At 39.9% G+C, this 26,223-nt stretch overlaps 1 protein-coding gene across 1 annotated transcript; it reads right to left on the reverse strand.

The window, feature by feature from the left end:
- Nucleotides 1–2,349: 2,349 nt before the first annotated feature.
- LOC124548182 (23 kDa integral membrane protein-like) lies at nucleotides 2,350–26,223 on the reverse strand. The gene is made up of 5 exons (XM_047125160.1): nucleotides 26,134–26,223; nucleotides 22,551–22,739; nucleotides 14,613–14,783; nucleotides 6,564–6,779; nucleotides 2,350–4,903 (listed from the first exon to the last, which is right to left on the reverse strand). The coding sequence occupies exons 1-5, from the start codon at nucleotides 26,191–26,193 to the stop codon at nucleotides 4,832–4,834; spliced, it is 708 nt and encodes a 235-aa protein (XP_046981116.1). The 5' UTR covers nucleotides 26,194–26,223; the 3' UTR covers nucleotides 2,350–4,831.

A 26,223-nucleotide genomic window follows, 5' to 3' on the forward strand; every position in this document is an offset into this window, starting at 1 on the left:
AAAACATACAGATCATTGTCATATTATAAGTCAAAGGATGTCATCTCGTAGCATCTCTTGTTTGGTGCATATACAGTGCTTGAAGAGATGGGAACTTTACCTCAATAATTTCCAATATTTCATTTATTATCCCTGCATGGAGAGCACTCCAATAACTTATCACACCTCTCAATGTACTCCGGTAACCTATGCGAAACTATAATGGTACTATTCTTCCAGATGGACTGAAGATTTGGACCATTCACTGGATAGTTTACCATTTCATCAACAGAAGTGACTGCCATCATCACCAAGATCCCAGACATGTCCTGGGATAAGGGTAACCTGTGTACATCCTGTCTTCATTGAGTACAATCCATACACTGCACCACCAACTCAATGCATGGCATAGTGTCCATCTGCCAACCATAGAATGGACTGTCTCCTAGTAATACCAGAGGCTCTCCACCCACATGTTCTACAGCCTTCTCATCAGGGGGATTAGAGCAAGCCACAGGTGAAGACTCAGGCCTGGTTTCATACTTATGTGCTCAACATCAATTCAGGGATTAGTGTGAAGCCTGTGCAGATGCAGTCTTTCCAATGAAACTATTTTCTGCTACACAACCGCTAGTTATTCCTGCAGTAAGCATTGAAGTGCGGCGCCTTCTTGTGCTGCATTTGGCTCTGGTAGTAGAGGCTTTGTCTAAAATTCGTTGTGTGGCCTGCACAGTGTCCACCAAAATATCAGTCACCAATACAGCACTGAAAACCATACCCATCATCCAAGGTGCACCAAAGATTGTTGTTTCTGAGAATGAGTCTTAGATTACCTCTTCTTAATTCACAACCTTCCTAGACATAAATAGAATGCACAAACACTCCGTTTCACTTGACTTCAAACTAATAGGTCGAATGGTTTGTGAGAAACTCCTGGCCAACAAACGCAGGTGTGGCATTCTAATAGCTTTACAGCTCCATTCCCATAGTAATAATGAGCGTACGGCATTGGTGGCCGGGAGACCACTCACGGGGCGGTTCAACCGCCGCTCCACAAGTTCTTTGACGCCACTACGGCGACTTACGAGTGAATAAGGATGAAATGATGATGAAAGACACACAACACCCAGTCATCTCGAGGCAGAGACCCCGCCGGGAATCGAACCCAGGACCCCGTGCGCGGGAAGCGAGAACACTACCGCATGACCACGAGCCACGGACTCCATTCCCATCAACATTCGAAGCCCACATGAGATCATACTCGACTGCTGTCATCACTGATGAATCTCCTGCAACTACCTCCTCTGGCAATGCAAGCCAAGGGATAGCTTTACTCCACTGGGACATATGTCTTTGCCGTGACATTGAACCTACCCAAAGACACATACTGGATGCATTACGCACCAGTACTTCATATGGCCTCAAAATTGCAATCAAAGATGTAACAGTCATATTTTGCTATAATCGGCTAAGGCTGCTACTGTCATGTGGCAATGCTTAGCTGCACCTGGCACCAAGTTCTAGGATGAAACTAGCCTTACTAGAGCACTATACAGCTGGAGATGGTTCACTACTGGTGAGAGAGGCTTGTAATTAGTTTCATATGAAGGAAGTTCCCAATTTTTAAACAAGAGAGTATTCACCTCATCCATTCAAGGCATGGCCAAAAAAGTTGTTTGGTACATCAATAATGTTTATTCATTGTTTTAGTACCTCACTGATGAGTTAAAGTATAATATTTGCTGTTAAATACGAAAAGAAGCAATTTTAACTAGATAAATGAAGTAGGTTTCTGTTACAGATACTTTTTTACTTCAGTGCCTACTACTACAAATTTCCTGTTATACAGAAAATGTATACATGTACATGCAGCATAAATATTGCATGTACTATTATACATGCGTTATAGAAAAAACACAGCACTCAGACCTAACTCACACGAACCAAAATTCTTTAGATATCACAACTGGGTTATTAATTTCCCATCTAAAGTAGTTTATGCAGGGTCAATAGAAAACGAAGTTAGTCATAGCTCGCCCACTCTGAGGCAAGCATCCCATGTGCAGTGTGATGTGCAAGGCACTCACTATGTAAATCTCAGGGTAATGTAAGAATGACACGCAGATACATGGATCTAAGCAGTCCCACAGAAAAACTGATGAGATAAAACGCAACTGAATCTTGTTTGGCACATCTTACCTGTGATATTCATGTTCTCTCAACATCTCAGGAAAACTAATAAGCTGACTATGTAAACTAAGGAATTGTAAATTTGCAAGTTTTTGAAAAAATATACTCTACATCTAAAAACTTGTATCTTGAAAAGAAATTGATAGGTGAAGGGAAAGTGTATAATAAATTTTTAAGAAATCATTTCCAATAGTATCATTTTAAAATCCGTGTTAAATAATACAAACATATAATCACATTATAAAAAAGTAGCCCCACATACTCTTACATCTTTTATCAATTATTACCTTAGAACAATGGAAAATACAGGATGGAATGTAACAGTATTATGAAAAGGATAGTTGCTACTCACCATATAGTGAAGATGCTGAATCGCAGATAGGCACAACAACAAGATTGTCACAAAATTAGCTTTCGGCCAACAAGGCGTCTATTTCTGACAAAGACCTTGTTGGCTGAAAGCTAATTTTGTGGCAGTCTGTTTATTGTGTCTATCCGCAACTCAGTATCTCCACTATGTGTTGAGTAGCAACTATCCTTTGCATAGTATTCATATTATCTTAGAAATTAGACTAATACTGAAATCAGAAACCAGTGTTCTAATTACAAAATGTATAAATAAAGTTAGTCCTTTCTGTAAATAAATATAGTCACTAAAATTTATACATCTTCATATATACAGTACTATGCATGCCTCCTTATGAAGTATGGCGAAAGTTATTGTGGATTCCATTACTTTATCATGAGAGAAATTTATATCTCTATAGTAAAATTTGTTTGTTGTGTAGACAGATAGGTAACAACACTGTTTTAGAAAAAGCAGCTCTGAACTGCTAGAGTTGGTCTTATTTATGAAAAACGAGAAATGATGCCATCATTCAAAGAAATTTATGTCTTCCTGTCCATTTCTCTAGAAACTGCGTTAAGGTACTAAATATATATATAATTCCGATTTTTCACTGCCAATTTTAAATTGATTTGTACACCAAAAATGCCTGATGACGTATAAATAATAATATAGAAGGCAGCACGGTTATCATCACTCTCAAAATTTCAGAATTATAGCAAAAGAAATTTAATGGACAACAAGTACTATATAAAAACAGTCTGCATTATATTAGAACCCATAAAACATAAAGAAAACTAGCAGTGTGAATGTGAGGGTAGAGAGGAAACATAGTGCTATCAATAGGAACCAATATAACTCAATTCATTTTATTTAAGGATAAAATTTTTGGTAATGAACAATGATTCCTTGCTAAAAAAAACTATTTGTTGTGCCCCATTGTGTGCAACATCTCAAATCTTGTAGTTACATATTATTATTATTATTTAGAACTAACATTTTACTTATAAAATAAGTGTTCAGTGCCAGATACAAAGAAAAACAAGGAAATCATCAGCAAGCTTCAGGAAATTACCATGACAGTAACAGATAACTGTTTTTGAAGTATGAAATCTGGTCTCTATTATAGGAATACATTCTTGGACATTCAACTATACTGGAAGAATTTTTTTTGAATTATCACAAAATAACAACAGTTAGAGTTCCTTTATAGAAACAAAAATCAACTAAGAGATCAAAATAGCAAAATAATAAAGGAAATATTTAAGTCTGTTTCATGATATTTCTTAAAGAAAGACTATTAAAATACGTGATCTGAATAATAAGTATGACTGAATTGGAGTAAAGGCCTTAAAAGTCTAATCAGTGGTTTGTGAAATCGAAAAATACCTTGTGAAAAAATGTGCTATTTTGTCTCACATGAAGCATATGTAGAATTTAGTACATACTGTAATTTTGATTTTTTATTGAACATTTGTTCATGAAAATGCACTTTGATGGATCTTATGGCACTGCAATGCATTACAAATAAGGATATGTTCTGACAAAATGAAATCATCTAAAGCTCTGAAGTAACTGACATCCGAACTGGAAATGATTAGGCAACACAATGGGGGAGAATTCCTCAAATGCATTCAGACATTGTGTAGTATTCATAGTAGACAGATAGGAGAGGTGACTCATTTAAAACCCGTAAAATAAAGTAAATAAAATCAGCAACACAACCAGAGAAAAAAAGAAAAGTGCTATATTATTTAGGAATGGTTTCATTAAAACAAATCTTCGTTTGACAATAAATAAGTAGAATCTGTATATAGACTCTTAACAAATAACGATGCAGCCACACTCTGTTTCATATTTGTGACAAACTAATAACGAATTTTTGCAGGATCTATAACAACAAAGTAAGTTGTTTAGATACTATTATACATAAACTGAGTTAAAAGATCTATCATCATTGTGTTGCCAAAATTGAAAAGGCTGTTGTTTTGTTCCAAGTGCATTACTTTTTCAAATGTCAAACTGCAACCATTAAATGTCTCTTGAATTTTATGATAGCTTATATAATGGAATTAAACTAATGATACCTGCCAATGCTAGTCATACATGCTCCTAGAATAATATCACTTGTTACAGAATAATGCAAAATTATACAAAGGTTCATACTAGTAGAAATGCTAAAATTGTTCTTACATTGTTTGTTCACAGTACATGTTCTTTAAATCTAGTAATCAGTATTACTGACTGTCATTCACTGTAGTGATTCTTGCGGAAATCCGATCACAACAGTTTCACATATTTCTTTTGAACAAGAAGTTAAACATCTCTTCTTCGAGCCTCATTTTTGATTGAGCTGGCCAAGCAAAGAGCAAATACTATTCCAACAATCTGAAACAATTATTTATTGTCTTCAAAACATGATTTTGATTAAAAATTTGTAAAAATGAATTACTGTATATTATTTAAAATATACAGTAAATCAGGTATATTGGAACGCAAAACTTTAATATGCAAGTACATCTCCATTTTAAGTGAAAATACAGTTTTGTTAACCTTCGTTTGTCTGGTGCAACTTACTGTAAAATTAAGACACTATTTAGTGCCATCTTCTTCCACTTTAAAGAATTTTTCTGTTATTCATGCAGACTCTTTTTTTTAAAAAAAAAATTAATTTTATTGATGTAGGGTAAAAGTGCACATTGGTTTTAACACAAGGTATTTGTTTCTTTGGTGATTATGGATAACATAACTGTATATAACAGACCAGAATGCTGAGAGTGGACAGATATAGGTGAATTATATCCATCTCTGTTAACATTCAGGTAATATGGATAACATGACTTTAGAGAGAGATGGATTATGGACAACGCTAAATAATACTTTCGTAAATAACTGGAACTCCCTTTGCTGCAATGACTTCCAGAGTCAGTTTGTGTTCTATTTACTGGTGCCTGTATTTAATATTCGTTGTCAATGTTGGTACACTAAAGGGAAATAAAAGAAACAATAAAATCATACTACAGGTACATATTTTTACATGAGGGAGTATCTTGACACTAAATTATCTTAGTGCTCATGATGAAAACTGAGTCAGTGAACCAGTTTCATTCTAAAAGAATTCAGATTATGTGGATAGCTGTCAGAATAATTTTCATGACAGTCTGGTACTGTTAGATCACTGAAAATAAGTGTGCATAATTATTATGTGCATGATATGTAAGTTAAAATTAAGATGTAGGTAGCTACTACTCAATAATAATGCTTATTCACCTAATACGAGAATTTTTGTCACAACAGTTGCAAGTAAAAATTGTTGATGTTAGTATTAAAAGAGAAATTTTTTAATATAATTTCAAAGTTTATAGGACCCTGTTATGACGAAATATGCACTGAGACCCTTCTTTCTAATACTACTGCATGATTGAAATTTGTATGCACAAAACCTAAGTACTACATTTAAATGTAGTAATGCCAGTACTGTACTACTTCAAAATTGTATATAACATACAGTCATTGCTACATTAGAAAAAAAAAAACAAAGATAGGAGAAGGAAATTTGCAAGATAAGAAAAAAATTATATGTTGGTGGCTCTTATAAATTTTTGTTGAAAAGAGGCTATAAAAAGATTATAAGTGCGATAATTTATCATTTTTATTTGTTCCAAATGATATTTGTACAATCTGGTAGCTGTGTGGTGAAGATTCATTTACTTCTATTATAATACTCATATCTTTCATAAAATTTTTAAATAATGCTTAACAAGTGTATGTATGACATATATTTGAGAGTTGTATGAAATCGTAGTGCCAACAGATTCTGATTCTTGAACAAAGGATATGTTTATTGGGTGTAGATGCCAAGAAATTCTTTGTTCATTGACATAAAATTTCTGGAATTTGTAGGACACACACACACACAAGCAGAAGCTGTAACTCGTTAAATAGTTTTATATCAATGAGAGAAAGGTGCATTACCAGAAAATATCAAGGAAAGCACTGTTTACTTTGATCAGAACAGAGTACTGATAATAATACTTTAATTTCATACCTCAACAACAGCTGCTCCAATAGCAATACCACCCATTATGTGTCCTGCATAGCTCAAGAAGCTCTCCATAGCGTCAAGACAGCCAGTAGTGTAGTAAGGTGCTGTATTAAGAATTCCAATTCTACAAATGTCACCTTGTTTGCAACAAGAAGATGGCAAGTTTAACACGCCTGTCTTCAAATAATCTTCTGGTCCATCTGCTCCACAGCATTCTAGCTGCAGTTACAGGAAAAAACGACAAATATTCATTCAAAGTCTACAGACACATACATTGCATCAAAGTACTATCCTACCAAAGATCTAAGAAAATAGTCATTAATTCTACAAAGTAAAGATAACCAAATTTTTAATTGCACAGGAGGGAGAAATACTCATTTATGATAAAGGAGCTATTCATAAATAAATCATAATGTAAAATGTACATAAATAAAAATGTTCCATTGTTCAAAATCATAAACCTCCAGAAGTTCTTCAGTGTTTGCTCTAAGATTCTGACACAACGTTGCATTAGAATATCTGCAAGCTTTGATATACCTACTGGAGCACCATATGGCATATAAATATATAACTAATAAATAAAGGTGATACATTGTTAACAAAACCGCATGTTCATTTGTTCAAAATCTTAAGTCTCTAGAAGTTCTTCACCAGTTACTCTGAAATTTTGGCAGAAAACTCCATTCCAATATGTGCTTGTTTTTGTATATCTGTTTTAATGTATATATTATACAAAGAAATATGTAATGTATAAAGGGGGTACGTTAGTACCAAAAAATCGTATTACAGAATGCCAGAGAGAGGAGGAAAGAGGAAATGGACAGTGTGGTGGGAGGAAATGGACATAGAAAGTGGAAAGGAGGAGACAGAAAGAGAATGGGAGCATAAGGACATTGAGAGAGGGGGGAGTAGAAGATGGAATAAGAAATGTGGGAGGTGATGGACAGAGAGAGGGGGCAGGAGGAGATGGAGAGAGGGGATGAGGCGAAGATGGACAGTGGACAGAGGAAGAGGGGAGGAAGTGAAATGCCTCTTTGTGTACTGTAACTACACTCCTGGAAATTGAAATAAGAACACCGTGAATTCATTGTCCCAGGAAGGGGAAACTTTATTGACACATTCCTCGGGTCAGATACATCACATGATCACACTGACAGAACCACAGGCACATAGACACAGGCAACAGAGCATGCACAATGTCGGCACTATACAGCGTATATCCACCTTTCGCAGCAATGCAGGCTGCTATTCTCCCATGGAGACGATCGTAGAGATGCTGGATGTAGTCCTGTGGAACGGCTTGCCATGCCATTTCCACCTGGCGCCTCAGTTGGACCAGCGTTCGTGCTGGACATGCAGACCGCGTGAGACGACGCTTCATCCAGTCCCAAACATGCTCAATGGGGGACAGATCCGGAGATCTTGCTGGCCACGGTAGTTGACTTACACCTTCTAGAGCACGTTGGGTGGCACGGGATACATGCGGACGTGCATTGTCCTGTTGGAACAGCAAGTTCCCTTGCCGGTCTAGGAATGGTAGAACGATAGGTTCGATGACGGTTTGGATGTACCGTGCACTATTCAGTGTCCCCTCAACGATCACCAGTGGTGTACGGCCAGTGTAGGAGATCGCTCCCCACACCATGATGCCGGGTGTTGGCCCTGTGTGCCTCGGTCGTATGCAGTCCTGATTGTGGCGCTCACCTGCACGGCGCCAAACACGCATACGACCATCATTGGCACCAAGGCAGAAGCGACTCTCATCGCTGAAGACGACACATCTCCATTCGTCCCTCCATTCACGCCTGTCGCGACACCACTGGAGGCGGGCTGCACGATGTTGGGGCGTGAGCGGAAGACGGCCTAACGGTGTGCGGGACCGTAGCCCAGCTTCATGGAGACGGTTGCGAATGGTCCTCGCCGATACCCCAGGAGCAACAGTGTCCCTAATTTGCTGGGAAGTGGCGGTGCGGTCCCCTATGGCACTGCGTAGGATCCTACGGTCTTGGCATGCATCCGTGCGTCGCTGCGGTCCGGTCCCAGGTCGACGGGCACGTGCACCTTCCGCCGACCACTGGCGACAACATCGATGTACTGTGGAGACCTCACGCCCCACGTGTTGAGCAATTCGGCGGTACGTCCACCTGGCCTCACGCGTGCCCACTATACGCCCTCGCTCAAAGTCCGTCAACTGCACATACGGTTCACGTCCACGCTGTCGCGGCATGCTACCGGTGTTAAAGACTGCGATGGAGCTCCGTATGCCACGGCAAACTGGCTGACACTGACGGCGGCGGTGCACAAATGCTGCGCAGCTAGCGCCATTCGACGGCCAACACCGCGGTTCCTGGTGTGTCCGCTGTGCCGTGCGTGTGATCATTGCTTGTACAGCCCTCTCGCAGTGTCCGGAGCAAGTATGGTGGGTCTGACACACCGGTGTCAATGTGTTCTTTTTTCCATTTCCAGGAGTGTAATATAATCTTGTCCTCATGATCTTTATGGGATCAGTAAGTAAATGCTTGTAACATATTCCTAGACTCGCCATTTAAAGCCGTTTCTTGAAACTTTGTTACTAGACTTTCACAGGATATTTTCTGTCTACCTTCAAGAATCTGCCAGATCAGTTTCTTCATCATCTCTGTGAAACTCTCCCACAGAACAAACAAAACTATGACCATCTTTCTGCCCTTAAAGTATATGTTCAATATCCCCTGCTAGACCTGTTTGGTATGGGTTCCATGCATTTGTGCAATACTCTGAGATGGGTCGCACAAATGATTTGTAAACAATCTCGTTGTACACTGATTACATTTCCTTAGTGTACTACCAATAAACCGAATGCCCTGCCCATGACTGAGCCTATGTGATCGATCCGTTTCAAGTTCTTACTACGTGCTACACCCAGGTGTTTGTATGAGTTTACAGATTCCAGCTGTGACTCACTGATATTGTATTTGTAGGATACTATGTTTTTCATTTCCTGAAGTAAACAGTTTTTCATTTCTGAACATTTAAAGCAAGTTTCTAGTCTTTGCACCACTCTGAAATGTTATCAAGATGGGGCTGAATATTTATACATATTTTTTTTCAGACTATACTTCGCTGTAAATAATTACATCCCCTGTGAAAAGTCTGAGCTTACTATTAATATCGTCCGAAAGATGATTAATGTATGACATGAGCAGTAAGAGACCCAATACACTTCCCTGGAGTACACCTGAACCTGCTTCTGCATCAGTCAATGGATCTCCACCAAAGATGACATTCTGCCAACTCCCTACCAAAAAATCTCACTCCCATCACAAATTTCGTTTGATACCGCATGCGATTGTGCTCATTCTTTTGATAATATCCCTTTACGTGATATTGAGCCAAGTGCTTTTTTTGAAATCGAGAAATATTGCATCTGCCTGACTGCCCTGATCCGTTGCTTTCAGGATGTTACGTGACAAAAATGTGCATTAGGTTTCACATGATCTATATTTTCAAAATCCACGCTGGTTGGCATGGAGGTGGTCGTTCTGTCCGAGGTACCTCATCATATTCGAGCTCAGAATAAATATCAAAGATAATCGACGGTAATCTTGTAGATTACTTCTTCTACCCTTCTTGAATATAGATGTGACATATGCTTTCTTCCAACTACTGGGCACAGTTTTTGTGCTAGAGGTACCTACAATAGGTTATAGTTAACAGAGGGGCTAACTCAGGAGCGAATTGAGACAAGAATCTGATAGGGTTTCCGTCGGATCTAGGAGCGTTGTTGAATTTTAATGATTTCAGACGTTTCTCGACGTCACTGTAAATAATTTTTATTTAACTCATCTTTTCAGTGGTACGATAATTATATTGGGGGAGAACTCCTGGGTTCTCCTTGTTAAAGATAGATTAGAAAGCAGTGTTAAGCATTTACGCTTTTGTTGTGCCTCTCTCAATTTGAATTCCTACCTTGTTCATGAGTGACTGGACATTAACTTTGGTGTCACTAACAGCCATCCTGTGACAGATCCTTCGACAATATTCTGCTACGATATTCATTGAAGATTTTACACATTACTCTTTGACCGCTAAACTCGTTTCTTCCAGCGTCTCTCTATCTACGGCCTTGTGCTAATATGCAGTAGCATCTGTCTCTTTAGAACTTCTTTACAGTCACTGTATATCATGGAGGATCCATCCCATCATGGACTACGAACAACCCTGTTGGCAGAACATCCGCAACTGAGCATTATAGTAGAGGGTGAAAATACCGCTTCAGTTGTAAATTACTTTATTTTCACACGACCAGTCTCGGACTGTTATAAGCCCATCCTCAGGTGCCGTAGCTGTAGCTGTGCTGTGGCCTCCGAGTGCCGCGTGTGGCAGGCGCGGTGTGCTGCCTAGGAGCCCAGAACAGGGAGCCATAGTTCTGCGCTCAAGACAGCACAACGCGCCTGGTACACGCGGCACTCGGAGGCCACAGCACAGCTACAGCTACGGCACCTGAGGATGGGCTTATAACAGTCCGAGACCGATCGTGTGAAAATAAAGTAATTTACAACTGAAGCGGTATTTTCACCCTCTGCCATCATGAATTGTTCTACTGGGTACTTATCTATTCAGTGCTTGGTCAACTATTCATTTAAACTTGAGCCATAGTTCCTCTACATGTTCCTGTCCAAAGCTAAAAGTTTCAAGTTCCTCGTTGAGATATGACTGCTTCTCTGTCTATTGCTGAACATATAAATCTTTCTACTTGCTTTTGGTTGCCCTTTGTGCTTTGGTATTCACTGTTACTAGAGCTGCCTAATGATCATTGATTCCAGTTTCGATGTGGATTTCCTCATAAAGGTCAGGTCTATTTATTGCCATTATATCTAATATACAGGGTGATTCAGGAGGAATGTCACATAATTTGTGACATAATTTTACGTGTGAAAAATAAACTAAAAAAGGAAAAATTCCTATGAACCTGTGTCCGATTTTCAATCGTTACAAAACTGGAGAGGGCTGAAGACTAGGCACATGGTGAACGAATATAAAGACAAGTGTGAATATTACTTACCAAAATGCTATCTAGGCGCTGTGGTAGACAAAATAATGATGGTACAGACTACTGATCCATCTTACAAGAGGTATGAGTGTTCTCCAACAGATGGCAAGACTGTGACGTCTCACTGAGGCAACGGCTGCAAGTGCACCTGGTGCGCAATCATGGGTTGGATCAGTGAGCAGTCGTGAGGCCGTGTGCATGTTATGCTTGATGTTATTTGATTGAGCAAGTGCATTGTGTCTATGAATATGAACACGCTGCATACATTGATCCCCGCAGAATACGCAGACGGGTATTGTACTGTATTGTACGGGACCTATAATGGCAGGGCCCATACAGCTGTGACAGAATGCCAGAGACGTTTCCCTGATTGATGAACCCCTACCATGGATTTTCAAACATAACGTGAATCCAGAATACTATCCAGTGAACACGTAACATCAGAACGTGGGGCCGTCCAGTCAGTCGAGGAAAGGGACGACGTTATTCCGATAGCACAATGGAATCACACCACAAGTACACGGTGCATTAGCTGTCAGCTCGATATTCCCCAAACACGAGTCTGCAGTACCTTACATACAGCGCATGCAAAGTTTGCATTCTGGTGACTCAGCAGACAGGCAACAAATTTGAGAATGGTTGGCTGTAGACACAGACGTCGTGCAATTCACTTTATTTACAGATAAGACTGCATTTACATACAGTGGTATCGTGAAACCAGCAGTTCTCGTACACAGGCGATAGGGAACCCATATAACTCTAGGGAAACAAGATTCCAAGTTAGGTTCTCAGTGAATGTCGAGTGCAGTACGATTGATGACCGGCTGATGGTGCCTATCTTCTTGCCAAATTGCATGACAGCCGCAGCATATGCCCATTTCCTGATAGCAGATGTGCCTGCACTTTTGGAAGACGTGACGTTACAGCAACGACGGCATATTTACCTGCAGCATGATCGACCACCGATTCATTGTACCAGACAAGTAGCCCGGTACCTGAGTAACACATCTGGCCGCGGCCGACTGGCCCACCAGACCACCCGATCTAACCCCATTAGAATTCTGTTTATGGGGCTGGTTAAGGGGGATATCTAGGCTAAGAAGGTGGATACACATGAAGAACGTGTCGCTCCCATCACTGGCGCTGTTGCCCACATTAAAGCCCGTCGATATGACGCTCGATGTGCAACACAACAGCCCTCCAACGCATTGACAAGTGCCCTGAGAGGGGTGGGGTCCTTTTTGAACACATGTTGTTGGATGGATCAGTCATCTGTCCGATCATTACACTATCAACCACAGCGCCCGCACGGCACTTCAATAAGTAATGTTCATACTTGTCTTCATTTTCTTACAAGCGTGCTATCTTCAATCCACTCCAGTTCCGGAACGATCGAAAATCGGACACATGTTCATAGGATTTTTTCAATTTATTTCCACATGGAGAATCGCATCACAAATTATGTGACATTCCTCCTGAATCACCCCGTATTTCCATCATGAGTCAGGTTCTGAACTATGTGTTCTAGATAATTTTCAAATAAGTCACTTAGTAAAGTTTCGCAATATGTCTGTCATGCCCACCGCAAGCAAAACTTGATTTTGCCAGTTTATTGTTAGATTTATAATAGTTTCACTGATGCTTACAGTATGTTCGGGCAACTTACGTACAAGTGAACTGAGGTTTGCTCTTAAGTTTTTGATCACATCAAGAGCTGAGTCTCGTTGGGCAACAGAAGGATTCAGTTACCATTTTCTGTCCATTACCTTACCCAAAAAATTTCGCATGCAGCTTAAATTTCTATCTCGGTTGATTTGAGTTTCTTATATATTGCTTCAAATACAACACCTTCATTTCCTCCCAGCCAATAATGTCGATATACCAGTAAATTTGCCCCAAAAATCTCACTGCTATCAATTTCATGTTTCAACCAGTTTAGTGTTCCTAGTAAAATGTGAGCTTCAGTGTTCTTGAGTAGCGTTCGCACTCTGACATTGTTGTGAATGCTTCAGCAATTTACTGTTAGCATTTTAATACACTCACCTGTGGGCTGCATTTCTTTGGATCTTACCCTGGAATTCTGAGGTTCCTACATCTATTGTTGTCTGGACTGGACGGAACCCTTGTGTGCACCTCACACACAGTCAGCTACTGGGGTAGCTACTGCTAATGTGTAGTACACATCTCACCCATTTAAGCAGACCCTCCAACTCTCAACACTATGTCGTAAGTCTAGAAAGTCACAGCCTAACTTTTCACAGAACCCTCGGGGTATCTGGTTCAAGCCTTCCACTCGACTCACAACCAAGGGACCACGATCTGTTGTGAGCACGATGCTGCAGATCATGAGCTTCGCTGGATATCTGTGAATACGGTTGATATTCTCGACCTTCTCTGCTAGTCGCTGGCATGATCCAAGTATGACCTCGGAGCACAGACGACAGGCATAGTTCGTTGCAACGTGCGTCTGCCTGAGGAACTTCTGAACTGCCGACAATTAAAGGACGCCTACCCGTTCGCAGTCGCTGCCCTTGACACGGGACACAGCAGGTTTCCCAACAGATGAAGCGAGCCTCACTAGAACAGTTTCGGTTTCAGTGAAGGTCAGCACCTCAGACCTGTTGGTTAGTTGGCTGCTGGGTACAATATCCTAAGTTCTCGCTGATGTGTTCCCTTTAGACAGGACCCCTAGACCCACTACTGACACGCTTCTCATAATCGAGTGGCCGGGTAACGATAGGGATCGTACTTCCCACCGGAGAGACATTGTCCACAGGAGAGGATAATACTCTAGCAGAACAGTGAATGTAGGAGAACACAAATTTGAGAGGTAAAGAAGTAAGAAAGTAACATCTACAGGAGCAGTTACGATGGCTAAGAAAAGCTACGAAAAGGAAGATCGTCGCAGGCACTTCGGATTCTTTAAGTTAGAATTTTGCAATCTAGATTGCTACTTACAACATTAGAATTCAAATATACTGGTAATCTTCTACTAATATTTTGAAGGAATCATAACTTACACTATTCTGGAGCGCATCCATTGCTTTCTTACTACTTTCGTTTGTACTGTAGTCATGAACAAAATCATAAAGAGTTTGTTTTAGAACAGCATCCGTATCACCACCGTATACAAAAGCAAGAACAGCAATTGCAATTTGCAGAACCAGTACTGTCAGGAGGAACACAGCATACTGAAAAAAATAAATAAACAATAAAAATTAGTGTTTTTCCTTCTATAGTCATATTTCCACAACGTACACACAAAACATTAACAAAGCAGATATTATAGGATATCAGTAACTAACTTCTATTTTGTGGTGTACCTTTTGGGGTACTACATTACTTATCTGTAATAAAAGTTCCTTAACTCTTTCGCATTTAAAGTTTTTACGACTAGTCCCTCTTGCAGAAAAACGAACGAGTGGACACGGATGCCAAACGGCATCAAAGGGCCGAAAAGACAAATAAAACGTAAAGAAATTGGTATCTTCTTCGTGGCTAATAAAGACCGCTTTGTTGGCAGTTAGACTGCACTGAATGTTTCAATTGTAATCTCTGTTTTGCAGTTTTATTTAAAAGCCGCGCGAGGTAGCCGAGTGGTCTAGGGCTCCATGCCACGGTTTGCGCGGCTTCCCCCGTCAGAGGTTGAAGTCTTCCCTCTGGCATGGATGTGTGTGTTGTCCTTAGCGTTAGATTAAGTAGTGTCTAAGCCTATGGACCGCTGACCTCAGCAGTTTGGTCCCATAGGAACTTACCACAAATTTCCAATTTTATTTAGAATTATATTTTAGTAACAAATCTGTCATAAAATGTGGAAGGTGTCATCACGGATCTATGAATTCAACGATCTTTGAGCACATTTGTTTAATGTCATGGTTGCCCAAAATTATTGGAACTGGAAGCAAAACAGGATATCATAAAAGCGCCTCGGAAATTAAAATTCAGGAAGTCTGCAAGGACGATGAGATATGTAATCATATGATCAACCATGTGAATGAGGAAGTAACTGAACCAGTTTTAGTTATACCTTTACAAACGCCGGCCGCGGTGGTCTAGCGGTTCTAGGCGCTCAGTCCGGAACCGCGGGACGGCTACGGTCTCAGGTTCGAATCCTGCCTCGGGCATGGATGTGTGTGATGTCCTTAGGTTAGTTAGGTTTAAGTAGTTCTAAGTTCTAGGGGACTGATGACCACAGATGTTAAGTCCCATAGTGCTCAGAGCCATTTGAACCTTTACAAAAGTGACAACTTAAAAAGTATAGGATTACCCCTATACATGAATTGTGGCAAGGTTGACCTAGATAGACAGAGACCAGTCTCTTTAATACTGGATATCTAGCCGATATTAGATGTGCAGCATATTGAGGCTTGTTGTTGTTTTTTTTTATGGTGGTCTTCAGTCTGAATCTGGTTTGATGCTGGTCTCTATGACAGTCTATATTGTGCAAGGGTGTTCATCTCTGCATAACTGTAGCAGCCTTTATCCATTTGAGGCTGCTTGCCGTATTAAAACCTTAGTCTCCGTCTACAGCTTTTGCCCACCACATCTCTGTCCATTAACAAATTCTTACTTCTTGATGCCTCAGGATGTGTCCTATCAATTTATGTTCCCTTCTTTTAGTATGGTTAGCACAGTGGATTCGCATATGGGAGAGCCACTGTTCAAACCCCCTTCCGACCATCCAGGACTAGGTTGTTGATTTGCCTAAATCGCTCCAGGATTGAAAAGCACAGTGCCGGTTTCCTTCCTCATCCTTTCGTCATCGGCACTTTACACTCAAATCTTCCATTTTTTAGTCCTTTGGGTCATAAATTTCTTTTTATCCCAATTCGATTCACTACCTCCTCATCTGTTATGCGATCTACCCACTTAGTCCTCGGCATTCTACTATCGCACAACATTTCAAAGGTTGTTATTCTCGTCCCGTCCGAACTGCTTATCGTCCACGTTTCATTTCCACATAATGTTACATTCGAGACAAATATCTTCAGGAAATACTTCCTAACACTTAAATTGATGAAATGGAATAATTGTATGGCATTAATGGACAGGAGACCCCATCTAGGGGTTGTCCGGACATCCGAGATACGTCTTTTTGATGCCACTTCGACGACTTGCGATTCGTTGAAGGTGAAATGAAGTGATTAGAAAACAAACACGCAGTCCCCGAGCGAAGAAAATCTTGACCCGGCCAGGAAACGAGCCCGGTACCCCTTGATCTAGAGGCAGAGACGCTGCCCACAAGAGTATGATCTGTGGACTTAGTGCTAGATAACAAGGTTGACAGGTGACTTTCGACACGTACATAGATCCATGTGCCATCATGAGTACCACGAAATTACTAGTCATGCGGTGTTGATATTCCGGTTTCCAAAGAGCTATTAATCACTGTTTTTTTTTTTTAGCTCGGTAGTTTATTAATCAGTTTATACAAAACCGCTAGCCAATCAGGAATACTTCTAGAAGGAATGAATTTTTGGAGGTATGTAGTTTATAAATATCAATAAAAACGGCAACAGGTGCTATTACATGTGGGTTTGTTACTCTATAACTGGTTTCATTCTAAACGAACAACTTCGTCGTTTATAACTAGCTGTTGTCATTTTTATTTTCATTTACATCATTCAGCTGTGCAGCCACGAAATTGTTAAAACGCTAGACCGGTAGCAGGGGCAATTTAATTGATATTAGATGTTTACAAATTTATCTTTTTCAGAAATGCCTTTCTTGCTGTTGCCAGTCTACGTTTTATATGTTTGGTACTGGCTCTCATCAGCTATTTTACTGCCAGAATAGTAAAATTCACCTGCTACTTTCAGTTTCTCAGTTCATGCTCTAACTTCCTCTGGATCGCTTGACTTAAGATTACTCTAGATTATTCTTATTTTATTTTGTTGATGTTCGTCTTGTAATCTGTTTTCAACACCCTATCAATTCCGTTCAACTGTTCTTTCAGATCCCTTGCCGTCTATGGTAGGATTACAATGTCATCAACAAATCTTCAAGTTTCTATCTCTTCTCCATGAACTTTAACACCCTTTCCAAATTTTTCCTTGGTTTCCTGTACTGCTTGCTCATTCTACAAATTGAGTAACATCAGTGAAAAGCCACATTACATTAAATTACTTCTTCCTCAACAGCAGCTTTCGGGGAGTGCAGTACATTCTACGTTTTCAAAAGCTTTATTTTTTTGAGTCTTCAATCTTCTGGATGGTTTGGTGTGGCCCGCCACGTATTCCTCTTATGTGCTAAACTTTTAATCTCAGAGTAGTAATTGCAACAACCTCTGTATTCCTCTACGGTTTTTCCTCTCTGCAGCTCCCTCTAGTACCATGGAAGATATTCCATGATGTCTTAACAGATGCCTATCATCCTTTCCCTTCTTCTTGCCAGTGTTTTCCGAGTGCCCCTTTCCTCGCCGATTCTGCGGAGAACCTCCTTATTCCTGGCCCTGTCAGCCCACCTAATTTTCAACATTTTTCTGTTGCACGACATCTCAAAGACTTCGATTTTCTTCGGTTCCGGTTTTCCTACATTTCATACAATGCTGTGCTCCAGACGTCCATTCTCAGAAATTTCTTCCTCAAATTAAGAACTATGTTTGATACTAGCAGACTTCTCTTGGCCGGGAATGCCCTTTTAGCCAGTGCTAGTCTGCGTTTTATGCTGTCCTTACTCCGTCCGTCAAGGGTTATTTACTGCCTAGGTAGCAAAATTCCTTATTTCGTCCACTTCGTGAACCTAGTTCTGATGTAAAGTTTCTCATTGTTCTCATTTCTGTTACTTCTCATTACTTTCGTCTTTTTCAATTTATTCTGTCCATGTCCTGTACTCATTAGACTGCCCATTCCATTCAACACATCCTGAAATTCTTCTTCACTTTCAATGACAATAGCACTGTCATCAGTGAATCTTATCATTGATAGCGTATCACCCTGAATTTTAATCCCACACTTGAACATTTTTTTTCTTTCCCTCATTACTTCTTCGATGTATAGATTGAACAGCAAGAGCGGAAGACTATACCCCTGTCTTGCTCCCTATTTAATCCCAGCGCTTTGTTCTTCGTCTTCCACTCTTATTGTTCGCTCTTGGTTCTTGTACATATCGTATATTACCCTTCTTTCCCTATAACTTACCCTTATTTTTCTCGGAATTCCGAACATCTTGCACGATTTTACAGTGTCGAACGATTTTTCCGTGTCGATAAATCCAATGGACGTAACTTGATGTTTCTTCAGTCTTGCTTCCATTATCAACCGCAATGTCAGAACTGTCTTTACCTTTCCTAAAGCTATATCGATCGTCACCAAATAGATACTCAACTTCCTTTTCCAATTCTCCGTATATTATTCTTGTAAGCAACATGAATCCATGAGCTATTAAGCTCATTGTGAGATAATTCTCACACATATTGTCCCTTGCTATCTTCGAAATTGTGCGGATGATGATTTTCAGGAAGTCTGATGGTATACCGCCAATCTCATACATCTGCACACCAATGAGAATAGTCGCTTTGTTGCCACTTCCCATTATGATTTTAGAAATTCCAGTGGAATGTTATCCATCCCTTCTCCCTTATTTGATATTTAGACGTCCAAACCTCTTTTAAATTTCGATTCTAATAATGGATCCCCCGTCTCTTCCTTGCCGACTCGTATTTTTTCTTCTGTCGCCTCACCAGACAAGTCCTCACCCTCATAAAGGCCTTCAATGTACTCTTCTACATTTAACACTAGAATTCCCATTGCACTCACAATGTTAACGCTCTTGCTTTTAGTTTCATCATAGGTTATTTTGACACTTATATATGCTGAGTCAGTCCTTCCGGCAATCATTTATTTTTCGGTATCTTCAGTTTTTTATGTAGCCATTTCGCCTTAGCTTCCTTGTTCATAAGTGACTTGTGTTTCTATATTCCTGAATTTCTCTGCACATGTTGGTATTTCCTTCGTTCGTCGATCAACTGAAGCATTTCTTCTGTTATCCAGGGCTTCCTGGCAGTTACCTTCCTTGCACCTACGTTTTCGTTTCCAACTTTTGTGATAGTTATTTCCCGAAATGTCCATTCCTCTTCAACTAAAGTTCCTACTGAGCTGTTCCTTACCGCTCTATCTACGACATCAGAGAACATCATGCGTGTCTCTCCATTCTTCAGTACGCCCGCAACTCGCTTCCTTGTGTACTGACTCTTCCTGACTAGTTTATTAAACGTCAGCCTACTCTTCATCGTTACGAAATTGTGATCTGAGTCTACATGTTCTCCTAGGTACAACTTACAATCCCGTTACCGTTTCTTCCACTCATTCCCCTACAAACGCCTTCCAGTCCCCCATGACTGTTAGATTTTCATCTCCCTTTACGTAATGAACTACCCGTTCATGATACTTATACACTTCCTCTGCCTCTTCAGCTTCTGCTTGTGACGTCTTTACAAATATCTGAACTATTCCTGTCGTCGTTGGTTTGCTGTCGATTCTGATGACAACAGCTCTATCACTAAAATGGTTCACAGTAACACATTCTCTGACCTACCTTCCTATTCATAACGGATTCTAGTCCCACTATATTATTTTCTGCTGCTGTTGATATTACCCTTTACTCGTCAACCAGAAATTTTTCTTCCTTCCATTTCGTTTCACTGTCCCTCAATATATCTAGACTGAGCCTTAGTATTTCTTTTTGCAGGTTTTCGAGCTTCTCTAACACGTTCAAACTTCTGACACTCAGCGCCTCGACTCATAGAACGTTATCCTCTCGTTGGTTATTCAATATTTTTCTCATGGTCACCTCCCCCATGGCAGTCTCCCACCGAATACGAATGGGGGACTATGTGGAATCTTTTGGAGTGGAGACATCATCGTGACACTTTTTCAATCAGAAGTCACATGTTTCGTGGATACACATTATGTGTCTTTAATGCAGTGATTTCCATTGCCTTCTGCATCCTCAAGCCTTTGATCATTGCTGACTCTTCCTATTTTTAGTGGCAGTTTCACACCACAACGGCAAAAGAGTGCCATGAACCTATGTCCACTCCCTCGTCCTCTTTGACAAGGCCGTTCACAGAATGACGGTCACCTGTTTCGCTGGAAGTCTTCGACACCCATTGCTGATGAATTTTATTAAAAATATAAGCAGTTGTTAGATTCGAACCTGGGATCGAGAACATTTTGTTTGGTAATCAAATACGTACCCCTAGACCATGGAAGACGTCCCTGGACTCCGAGTAGATGCGGCTCCCCCCACCCCACCCCCCCCCCCCCACCCCCCACCCACCCACGCCTTGATTTTTATAATTTTTAAATATAGTACTCCTGATATCACCCCACTTGATGTTAGGAATACACACCATTTTCCAGCTATCTGTATTTAAGTGTTGTGACTTCTTTATTTTTTGTACGTTATTATGAATAATATAGAATTTTGTATATGGTATTCAGATTAATTAAAAGCTAGTAAATTTGTTGTGGATTTTAAAAACGGGTGCGATATTAGGGCTGCTCCCTCAAAAACCGTGGTGCTAGAAAGGTCTCTGATACTCCACTAACTTAAAGCGAAACCTAGTAAAATCAGAGTGCCAAAGCAGGTATAGCAATAGTATTAGACAACAAATTAGGAAAGCAAATAGGCAACTATGACTGCATTTGTCAAAGCAGAATTATAGTAAATGAAAAAATTAAGATATTGTAACTTAGTATTATTTGAGTCTACAACGCCGACGAAGGAAGAAAGGTGCTTTAAGCTATGAATAGGAACAACTGCGCAACAGCTTCATGTTATATATGAGCAAAAATGTTCTCAGGTAAGGAAACGTAACAACGAAATTAAAATTAACGTGTAGACGAACAGCTACGGGTCACGTCTCATTTGCTTCATTGCTAGTTTCAATCTTGTAGATCTGAGATTTTAATGTGTTATCATGAAAGCTGGTATTATCAGAAGATGTTCTCGTCTGTACTGTGTAACTAGTAATACAGCAAACAATAAGCGACTTGTGGCGGTCTGTTTGTTGTAAATAAATGCCGGGCTTTCGTTATATACAACTCTCTGTTTGTCAGTAACTGGTTATTTAAAGACACTACGATTTAACGTACTACGACTCGTGGAGTTAGTGCATTGGCGAATTACTACCGTTCTCTCACATTAAAAAAAATGCAGGAAACAGGAAATCACTGTTTTGCAACTTCATTCCTGCATCATGGAAACGATTTGCTTCCGGACGTGGCTGCCTATTCATATCGTGATATGCACAATGCACTCTACACGTCCTAGCGTTTTGTAAACGACAATTTATAATTAATCTGTTCAGGATATCCTTGAAGTTTTCTTGTGTTACAGAACTCGACTCTACATTCTGTTCTTATGTACTGTCCGCACCAAAGTAAGCAAGTAAGGCTTTTGTACAGAATTGTTAACAACAATCTTGTCACATTCGGAACAAAATGATAAGATCAGCTTTATCGTTGAATAAAATGAGATGTGCTCATTGTGTTGAAAGCAGTAAAACTGAGTAACATATAACATAAAATGCCATCAACTTTAGAAAACGTTAACCATTACCGTGCACACTATTTATGCTCTTAGACAGCAAGCTCTGTAAACCATCTGCATGTTTGGGAAGAAGATCGAATCACTTCCGTATGTTTCTCTGCACTAAAGAAGTTAGAAGTCACTTTCAAAAATTAGTTTTTGATGTTGATCTCATCTTGCCTGTTAATAGCATCCTATCAAGTTTGTGACTCCTAAAATTAACTGCTTTGAAATTCACAGATAGGTTAACACTGTGTTACAATATGAATTAAAAATGGCAGTTTTCAGATATACCATTTATAATTGTAAACGCTTTATTTCTAAGTTGTATTACAAGAGAGGGATCGGTATCATAGTAGAAACACGAAATTTCACGAATAGCACCTAGGTAGTTAGTACATTATAACTAATTTTGACGTACTTACCGTTGTGACCATACAATGACTCTCTCTGATTGCTCCGCAGCATCCATAGAATGAGATCACAAGAATAATACTGCCAATAACTATGAGTAGTATAGCAGGAGTATTTGTCTTTGAGTCAAGAACTTCTCCAATTTCACCAATTTGCAGCTTTATCAGAATCCCAATTGTCAGTAGTGCGATACCTGCAAGCTAAGAAGAAGACTTTTTGAGAAACACTACGTCACATGCCATTATTAACGTAGCTGAGTTTCGAGAACTAGCTTGTAGAATATAATGAAGCCTGACTGACTTCTCAAAGCTTCCACAAAACTTACTGATGTACATGAATATTATGAGTGAAATGTTATTATTTTGTTGTTATGCAAGCACACGAAAGGGTAAGATTAGAGGCAGAAAATCAGACAATATTAATGTTGTAGCCCGTCGAACGGATTATCAACAAATGTCTCAATTTCCACTTCACTAGTCACTATGGATACCTCTACGATTTAAGCGACAGGATAATACTGTGATGAACGATAGTGTAGAACATATTTCCATATAAAGATGCTGAAAAAAAACACCTTTTCTCATTTCTCGAAAATAATTGTTTTCATTAAAAGATATATGCAGTATATTACAGAAGTCATTCAGTATTTTTCGGAATATAATTGACTTTTTTCTTCGAGAGAATATCTTGCAATAACTGAAACTTCTGGAAAACCTAAAGTTGAAACCAGAAAAAGAGGCGTTTTTTTTTCGCTACCGAAGCGCTATCAGTTGGTCCGGAAATGTAAGCTCGAGAGCTTCTGTTGATTTTAAGTGAGTAGGACACCGATACTGGATCGAAGGAATGTGGTGGGCAGTGATGAGTGCTCCGATTGTTGTGTTGGTGGAACGTTGTTCTGTGTCGAACTCGTCCCCAACTGCACTCTCTCAGAAAGTTTCATTACGTCACACTCTCCATTGCAGAATGAAAGGTTTATTTTACTTCAAATAAAGTTCGTGTGTCTCTCATAAATTTGACTGCGTATACTCTCATCGCCTGTACACTTTCACGGCAGAGGTTTCGCTGTCATTTTCAGGCTACTCTCTAGGAATCCTCTGATTTATTATATTCTTTTGGGGAGTTGGGAGGAGAGCGATAGGTCAACATTCATGATACTGCTTTGATGAACCCCGCCACGACTTTCCTGCGATAAGCTCTTCATCTCGGCGTAGCAAATTCATCCAACGTCCTCGATTAATTATTTGTTGAACATACTCCAATCTGTTTTCTTTTACAGTTTTTGCCCTCTGCAGCTCCACCATGTGCTATGGAAGTTAGGACCTGATGCCTTAAAACGTATCCTGTCATCAGGTCCCTTCTTCCAAACAGTTTTTTTCCAAATCTTCCTGTCCTCATCGATTTTACGGAAAGGTTGTTTATTTTTCTTTGTTATCAGTCGACTTAATTTTCAACATCCTATTGTAACATGGCATATCAAATGCTTCGATTCTCTTTTCCTATTTCCGACAGTCCATAATTTGCTTCCGTACAATGCTGTGCTTCAGATGTCAATTTTCAGAAATTTCTTCCTCATATTAAGACCTGTTTTTGAGGCTAGTAGACTGCTTTTAATTCCCTCTTTGTCTGGATTAGCCAGATTTTTACATCCTCCTTACCTCTTTCAAAATCCAAGAAACAGTATTAGCCAGGACAAATACCTATCTCACATCATACAGGTATAAAATTTCTTCTACTCCTACGCAATACCTTCACACAGACAAACACGCCGGTCGTATATGTACACATGATTTTTTCACAGATCGGTCTTATGAACATTTTCAATTCCCTCTGGTAAACAACAGGACATCTAGACTTAAAATTCACGAAGAGATCGGCCATGAGTTTCGTTAAACTTGGCAATCGGACGCATGGGGAGGGTGGCGACAAATACTTTACTCTCAACTTAATTCACATTCATCGCTTGTAGAGACGTTAACGACGTTGCTAGTTATTAAGACAAACAAATGAGAACCGTCACAGGAGGAGCTGCGTGCAGATAACATTTTATGTGATCCTAGGATTTAGAGTTCCGCTGCAACGGACGAAATGGGCAAGCAACACCAGAGCTAGACGTCCGAAACGCATTCGCAATCCTCGCTGCTGAGCAAGATATATTCTTTCAGGAGCATGCAATTTGTCCATCTGATGCTTCCTCAACTTCCTCAAGAGAAGAAGAGTAAGGACTAAAATTTTTGAATACACACTGCCGTCCACCTCGGTAGCTGCGTGGTTAGCGCGACAGATTGCTAACCGAAGGAGCCCGGTTTCGATTCGCGGCCAGGTCTGAGATTCTCTCCTTTGGAGGAGTGGGTGTCGTGTTGCCCTTACGTTCCCATTGTCTTAAAGGACTTCTCCCAACTCTCTGCCGCGAGGGATCCAGAATTCCAGAATTTCTCCTGAGTATGACAGGTGGAAACTTGCCGAAACATTACTTCAAGACGACGCTGTTATATCCATGAAAACCGAATAAGCTTAATCTGCTGATACAGTAATGTACAGAGGTAAGTCATATTAATGTGGGAACTCGATCGGTAATTCTTAAATAATACTACTATGACCTGAATCTAAGAATCACATTGCATTTACCATCAGAACTAAATCTTTATACACACAGTATGTTTAGGCAAAATGCCATAATCTGACAGACATAAAATGCAAACAGCTTAGGAAACCACAGGAGCTATTTATGCTTTAGGTCTGCCAAGTGATGACACTTTATCTAAACTAGTTGTACAAATAACAGTTCAAACGTATGACATCTCTGGTGGTAAACACAACGTCGTTTTAAATTTCGTATACACTGTGAACACAACTTAAGGAATGTTCAAGATTGATTATGATGATGGAAAAATCTGGATGTACACTGGCCAAATTCCAAACAGCTAGTAGTGTAATGCAGTCCACACTACCAGAAGATACAGAAATGAGTATGTTGTGTTCCAAGTTACCCTGTTAATTACGCTGAAAAACATAGGATTATTTGGCTACCTAAGGATCACAGTTTTTGTGCGATTATTTCGCAGTATACAGCTCACACTCTTCCACAAGTCATAAAATGCGTTCGTAAAATCAACAGGCTGTTTGCAGAAGTTTATGATACGACTTTCTGATTATGCCGTTTACGTCATTCTTTCAGTTGTCAAGGCGTGTAGCTCGTTTAATTGTTGTCTTCAAGACAGTAAACTTCAGTATACAATTCTCTGCAGACTGCTAAAGCATGAACTAGCTAAGTATCTAGGGGGAAGGATTGCTGTTCAAATCTATTGAGCTGAAAACATAAGAGACCTGTTACTAAATTTACGTACGCTCTGGCATGGGCTCGTTGATCATAGCAAGAGATACTGTCTCACATACAAGGCATGATTTCCTACGGCCGTGACAACTAGCATTTTTGGCAAGGTTTTCGTCATTCTCGCTCCTTAGCTACTAGAATATAATCGAGCGTTTGTCGTTTTGTCAAAAGTTTGGAATGCACAGTCAAAGAAGCAAATATCGCTGACAGAGTAGATGCAAAAAACAGAGAAGTACATTGGCTCTAAAAGTACGAATACTTACCACAAAAATGAAATTGAACAGGAAAAGGATGTACTTTACGATGGAAATAGCGCAGCCCATTTTGTTGCTTGTTGCTGTACCACGGACGGA

Source organism: Schistocerca americana, chromosome 1 (genome assembly GCF_021461395.2).
Source record: "Schistocerca americana isolate TAMUIC-IGC-003095 chromosome 1, iqSchAmer2.1, whole genome shotgun sequence".
In the NCBI taxonomy this organism is placed as follows: Eukaryota; Metazoa; Arthropoda; class Insecta; order Orthoptera; family Acrididae; genus Schistocerca; species Schistocerca americana.

What these genes read in the sequence shown, in the direction of transcription:
- LOC124548182 (XM_047125160.1), bottom strand. Translation starts at nt 26,193, where the DNA reads ATGGGCTGCGCTATTTCCATCGTAAAGTACATCCTTTTCCTGTTCAAT. An exon ending in TGTTCAATTTCATTTTTGTG is followed by an intron (nt 22,740 to 26,133) that starts GTAAGTATTCGT and finishes TCTTCTTCTTAG; the next exon opens with CTTGCAGGTATCGCACTACT. An exon ending in GTCATTGTATGGTCACAACG is followed by an intron (nt 14,784 to 22,550) that starts GTAAGTACGTCA and finishes TATTTTTTTCAG; the next exon opens with TATGCTGTGTTCCTCCTGAC.